The sequence below is a fragment of the Lycium barbarum genome, chromosome 7, assembly GCF_019175385.1.
Source record: "Lycium barbarum isolate Lr01 chromosome 7, ASM1917538v2, whole genome shotgun sequence".
Lineage (NCBI taxonomy): Eukaryota > Viridiplantae > Streptophyta > Magnoliopsida > Solanales > Solanaceae > Lycium > Lycium barbarum.
Genome location: NC_083343.1, coordinates 102644579 through 102651350, shown reverse-complemented (window position 1 = coordinate 102651350; position 6772 = coordinate 102644579). Strand labels below are relative to the sequence as shown.

Here is a 6772-nt window from a genome sequence, read left to right as displayed (position 1 = left end):
TGGAGCAAATCCTTAGACGGGTTTGCTCCGGTGGAACAAGTGTGTGTTTCGGCTCTTAGAAAAAGAGTACTATTCCGGTGCAAAAGAATAAGTAAAATGCTAATTTTAAAGAATGAATTTGAGAGAATGAGTATCAGTGATTGTTATTCAATGCCTTTTCCAAGGCTGTTATGCTCCTTTTTATAGCACAAATACATCAACTCTTAAGTTGTAATTAAATTCTAACAATGAATAATAAATGCAACTTTAATTCTGGATTGTAACGCTTGCTCCGTATCCGGACCGGTCACATAACGTTATTCTCCTATCAATGACCCGATAGAATTGCCTTTGTCGATTTGCTCCGGGGCTTCTCACTCGAATTAAAGTGCAACGTTTCACCTCCTACTACCACGTGTTCCATTACCTCCTACTGCCACATGTTCCATTGCCATCCTGCCATGTGTGGAGCTGTATCTTGCCATGTATACAAGCTTAGCGTTCTAAAGCTTTGACAATATGCATAGTGACAACTCTATTTGGTTTAGGATTAAATTAAATGACGCGAGAATGTATAATTAACTAGTATGATTAAGTTAGAAAAAATTAATCATAGAACTAAACGATAAAAATTTGTATGCAAACACAAATATTATACATTTAATCAAAACATTCATATTTCCAACACAATAGTTTAATCAATGCCAGAATGTGTAGACAAAGACAAAAGGAGCGTGAATTACAAGATTACCCTCAGGTTGACCCTGCGAAGAACAGAAAGGAGACATTATAATTAGTACACATGGCTGGTAGTCAAACAACTTAACAACCTACACCAGATAAGACCTCCCATTGACTCTCTATTTATATCCATTTATTTATATTGCTTGATGCTAAGGAATTAAAAACACGCAACAATACTAGTAATATACTCCATTAATCTAACTCAAAATAATTCCATATAGCTCGGATCATGTTACCTAGCAAGGTAAGATGCTTAATACTTAACCAGTTACTTTCGCAGAGAAACGCCGACCAGCCCAGAACATTATGATTACGCTATTCATGTCAATTAAATATCTTTACAACAAATTAAACTACTACTAAAGATCTTTAGGGTTTTTTTCTTAAGTCGAGTGTTGGGCTCAGGTGGAGAGTAAAGTGGGAATACTGTTAATCCTCCTATGTAGGGTGAGTCTAAAAAATTCCAAAGCTTAAGTTAATTATACAGATAACTACCTTTATGAATAGCTCTAAAAAATAATAGCCGGCAAATGTATATGTTTTGTATATTATATACATAATTAGTACACATATTTTATATATTTCGACTAGCGCCAGTAAGTAATTTTGGCTGACGGGCAAAATTGAAAAAAACCCTTAATTGTTCTTATGTGTTTAAACTTTTATCAACTTTCATAAAATATCATGATCAGTATGAAATCATGTAAAAAATACTAATAACTATGGGTAACTGCTCAAAATATGTGTTATTAGTGAAGCAAATAGCTTTCTTAATTAGTGTGTATTATAAATTAATTCTTCTTTGATGTGTGTTGGTTGAGTTGTTCCTCAACATGAGGATTGCACGTGCAGGTTGTGTTCCCTTGTAGCTGCTACGAAAGAGCAAGTCCAGGCTATGGCATGTAATTTCCATAAGTTGTAGGGGCATTTTCACCAACAGATATTCATAAAAACCCGTCGAGAGTTTGCTAATTTTCATGCTGCATCTCTCTCTATTCTCTCTCTCTCATACACATAAACACACATATTTTGTATATGGAAGAACCTATGAAAATGAAGGCGGCAGCTATGCTATTGGTGTTATTTTGTGCTACCCTCCAAGTCGGTTCATCTCTAATAGATGGTAAATCCTTATATATCCTTTTGTTGCAATCATTTATTTTTATGGGTGTGTTTTATATGAACTTTTGTATTTCTCGTTTAGCATGAATTTATAAACTCGTTGAGAATGATTTTGATCTTGTTCATGACCTCATAAAAGTAGAAGGCGCTTTAGTGGAATTTTCCCGAAGAGAAAAAGATTGCGAATGACATTCAAGTGTGACATGTATATTTGACTGCTTTTGAATCCTACTTAGCCCTTTCTAACTTTTAAAAAAAGGTTTTTTCGTCCCATACTTTAGCTATATATATATATGAGGTTAGCTTAATAATGTGTCTCGTTTCGAGGAGGTCTTATTAGTTATTAATTACCTCTTAGATGACTCAAGCATTTCATTATTAAGCTATTGGATGGTATAGCAATGATAATATAAGGAGGACAAATCTTAAGTGTACATGTCATTTTATTGAACATTTTGACAAATTTGAGGGGCGTATTTATAGTTGTTTCTTATGGTTCTTAGTATAAAAATGGTACAGGATTATCTAGCGAGATTTTAACAAATTTATGATGAGAAAGAATTCTTTAGCTAGAAGCAATATAAGGGAAGATTATTTGGGGTTTTGTACACCAATAAGATATGGTACGATTTTTTGCGCATGAATATCTATTATGACGAGGAATTGGAGTAATAAACGTTTAGAACTTGGGAGTTGCGACAATAGGTTACATCCTCCAGTCAACAGTCAAACATGTAAGATTTTAAATTGTAGATATCATTTGAAAGACCTCATGATGTAAACGAACACCGTGTGTTTATAAAACTTAAACTCATATATACTACTAATATCTTGCTCTCCCAAATGTTGAAATTAAATGTATTTCCGAATGATTTGACTTAAAAGAAAAAGGTCATTTCTTGCGGATCTTACTGTTCCAATTAAATAGCATGTTAATCTAGGAAGAGATTTGATTAAGGAGAGTAAAATGATAGCTTCAACGAAATGTCTTTCTAAATCCTTGAATAGCTGGTAATATGGTTTCATTTTGCATGCAATCCATGTTACATAAAGCTGTAAAAGCCAAGAAAAGATCAGTTAAAAAAAGTTACATACACGTAGTGCCCTTACTTTGTTCTTGTCATCGCTGCGCTTACTTTGTTAACTTTGACTACCACAATAGTAAAATTTCAACTTTAACATGTTGTAGCAAATAATCTTTGCCTTATTTTTCAGTCTTACTTTACATGCACGATTACATGTAATTATCCTTTATTGATCCGATAATTTTGAAATTCTTTTACACTCAGTGTATAAAAATTAAGCTCTAATTTTATTTTCTTTATCAGGATTATTGCCAAATGGCAACTTCGAACAAGGCCCAAAAGAATCACAAATGAAGAACACAAGAGTGATGGACCCTCACGCTATACCCCACTGGGAACTATCAGGTTATGTGGAGTACATAAAATCTGGGCAAATGCAAGGGGACATGTTGCTTCCAGTGCCACAAGGTGATTTTGCAGTTAGGCTTGGTGAAGATGCCTCTCTCAAGACCAAAATAATGAATGTCACAAAGGGGACTTTCTACTCATTGTCCTTTGTGTTTGCTAGGACTTGTGCACAAGAAGAGAGACTCAATGTGTCAGTGTCACCAAGTACTGACCCCAAAGATTGGGGAATGTTGCCATTGCAAACCATGTATAGTAGTGATGGTTGGGATACTTACTCATGGGGTTTCTTGGCTGAGTCCAATGTGATTGACATTGTGCTGCATAATCCTGCACGTGAGAAAGACCCTGCTTGTGGTCCACTCATTGATTTTGTTGCTCTCAAGGCTTTGAAAAACCCCCATAGACCAAAAGGTAACTCCTCATGTCTTTAATTAATACCTGCTCCTATTCAGATACCTCTTTATAACGGTCAATCTCCTATAATAACAATTCACTATAACGGTTAAATTTATTTTTGGAATCGATTTTTCATGTTATGTTATATTATATTTCGCTCTAGCAGCAAAAAAATGTCCAGAAAAACGATATTATAAAAAGATTTGATTGTATCTATCTTTTAAGATTTTTGTACACTATTTATAAAAAAGATTTTTAATAGTTTTAATCGTAAGAGTATTTGTCCAAACATAGACTTAATTATTTATGCTAGTATCTGTTCCCGATCATGGCTGCATTAGTTGATCGTTTGAAAGCATAAACTTGTTCACCCTTACTAGTTGGGTCTACGATTTAGTAAGCGAATATTGAATATATGCACCTTATTGTTATATAGACAATTTATGTGTCGGTTTGGGTCGGTTTTGGGTTAAAATAATAAACAAACCAATCTAGTCGGTTTTTAAAATATTAATATCAAACCAAACCAAATATAATATATTTTCATCGGTTTGGTTGTAGTCGGTTAGGTTCGGTTTGGGTCAGTTTTCGGTTTGTAGGAAAACTAAATGGTATTTCTCTCTTTCATGTTTGTTTTTTTCCTACAATTACGATAGAACTTTCTATCATTTTCCAACTTATAATTCGTTATCACCCATTTATTGCAGTAGCTATAGTTTTCTTGGATTATGGAGAAAATATCTTAGGATTTATAAGTTTTAATTAAGTGAATAAAGTTTATAAGAAATATAAAAAATAAATCTAGGTAAATCTCGTAGTTGTGTCTTTGAATAAATGAGTTCGAATTCATTGATTTCTTTTTAAAAATCGGCTTAAGTTATAAAGTTCATTAGCCTATTAGAGATAAATAAATTTTGCTTAAGAAGTATACAAATTATTTAAAAGTATTAAAAAATTAATACATTGTACATATGTAATATTAAAAAGTATGTATAAAATTTGTCGGTTAGGTTCGGTTTTTTCTTCGGTTTGCCCGTAGTAAAACCAAAATCAAACCAAATACTATCGCTTCTTAAAAACTTAAAACCAAACCAAACCCAACCCAATAAATATCGGTTTATTTAATTGGTTTGGTTCGGTTTCCGGTTTGGATCGGTTTTTAACCAAACCGTGACATATATACTACTCCATGTTCTTAACTTTTTGACACATATAATTTGAGTTTGAAATTTTTGAAACTTGTGGTCCTAAGTCTGTCATAACATTTATGTGATTATAATTATAAGTCATCAAGGATGAATTGGAAGTTTGAATTAAATTATTTTCAAATTTAAAAAGATACTGCTCTTTTTTGTGCGAAACTAATAAGAACAGGACCATATATAATGGAGTGGATGGAGTATACACACTTACTATTTAATCTATGTTATCAATTAATAACCATTATATGGAATTACCTGTAATTACCTTTTAAATGATCAGATTGTGTAAATATTTCTTACGCCGTCAGTGCAAGAAAGCTAAGCTCTGACTACATAAATGTATGCAGACAACATGTTGAAGAATGGGAACTTTGAGGAAGGTCCATACATCTTCCCTAACACAAACTGGGGTGTCCTAATTCCTCCCAACATAGAAGATGATCGTTGCCCATTACCTGGATGGATGGTCGAGTCTCTCAAGGCCATAAAGTACGTTGATTCTGATCACTTCACCGTTCCCAAGGGCAAACGAGCAGTCGAGCTAGTCGCGGGACGAGAAAGTTCAATAGCACAAGAAGTAATAACCCAAGCAGGAAAGATTTATGATCTCATATTTTCAGTTGGAGATGCTAACAATTCTTGTGAAGGGTCTATGCTTGTTGAGGCATTTGCTGGCAAAGTTGCACTACAAGTTCCTTATATGTCCAAAGGCAAAGGTGGGTTCAAACGTGCCAAGCTTAGGTTCACAGCGATGTCTCGACAAACCAGGGTCAGGTTCTTGAGCTCGTATTATCATATGAAGGGTGACAACTCTGGGTCCTTGTGTGGTCCAGTGGTCGATGATGTTAGGTTAGTCAGCATTCGCAATCCCCGCATTCCATAGGTCAATTAATTAATGAGTTTACGTTCTATGCACTGACAGTCAGTGTATATAACTTAAACTCTTAACTAATTAATGCAGGAACAACTAACCTGCGATGTTATGTATGTCTCTTTTTCATATTATATAATCAGTGTAATATTATTATAGTGCAATTGTTGCTTTCATATATAATGTTACACGAGCAAGAGATTTAAATTATTTGGTGTTTCAGTGTAACGTCTTACATGTATTTATCAAAATTTCAAGAAATCAAATGAAGTTATGTTAGTCAATCTCACTTTCTTTGCACCAGCTTTTGGTATATGTCCACGGTTCATTATGATTGTAATTTCCTGAAATGCAGAATTCTGGACTCTGTTTCCATTACTTTCCCGTTAACAAATTAATCTTGTTAAGTGGGAATAAGGATAAAAATCAGAAACCGGTAGGTGAAAGCAAGGCATGTCAAATTCTACAGAGTGATATGTTCGTCTATATTTTATATCTGATACAAAAAAGGGCAGCCCGTACACTAAGCTCCCGCTATGCGTGGGTCTGGGGAAGGATCGGACCACAAGGGTCCATTGTATTGGTAAGAATTTGAGCATTGAATCCAAAACTTTAAGAGAACGAGTGTGGAGTAATTCATGAGAAGCAGAAACCTTCATTTTGTAGTTAAAAGTCCTGATGAAAAGACTTATGGTATCCAACCTAAAACTTTAAGACGCTATATGAGTAGAGTAGCTCTAGACATTTATAACTCAAAACACCTATGCACCTTTTGAGTGAGAATTGACTTACCAAATGTTGGTTCTGATGTCATATAAGATCCTTATAAATCCTTTTGGAAACTCTTACACTCTCTATGTAATATAAATAACTCAACCAACTTTATAAGACCTTTATATAACTCAACAACCCTGGATCCTCCAGAAGTTAAAAGTGACCTGGCTGCACCTTATAAGATGTTTTTGCAACTACTTGTAGCATTACCAAACTTCTCAGTTATCACTAATTAAAGCTTTTTTCCCCTT

The 6772-nt window shown here is 34.1% G+C and overlaps 1 protein-coding gene across 1 annotated transcript; it reads left to right on the top strand.

Moving 5' to 3' along the window:
- Nucleotides 1-1708: 1708 nt before the first annotated feature.
- On the top strand, nt 1709-6023 carry LOC132602365 (protein DUF642 L-GALACTONO-1,4-LACTONE-RESPONSIVE GENE 2-like). Its single transcript, XM_060315243.1, has 3 exons — nt 1709-1846; nt 3174-3689; nt 5224-6023. Exons 1-3 carry the CDS (start codon nt 1759-1761, stop codon nt 5757-5759), a joined length of 1140 nt encoding a protein of 379 aa, XP_060171226.1. The 5' UTR covers nt 1709-1758; the 3' UTR covers nt 5760-6023.
- The last annotated feature ends 749 nt before the right edge of the window (nt 6024-6772 follow it).

Excerpts from the sequence above, each read along its gene's own strand:
- LOC132602365 (XM_060315243.1), top strand. The coding sequence starts at position 1,759 with ATGGAAGAACCTATGAAAATGAAGGCGGCAGCTATGCTATTGGTGTTA. Across the intron at positions 1,847-3,173 it reads CGGTTCATCTCTAATAGATG|GATTATTGCCAAATGGCAAC; the intron begins GTAAATCCTTAT and ends TTTCTTTATCAG. Across the intron at positions 3,690-5,223 it reads AAACCCCCATAGACCAAAAG|ACAACATGTTGAAGAATGGG; the intron begins GTAACTCCTCAT and ends AAATGTATGCAG.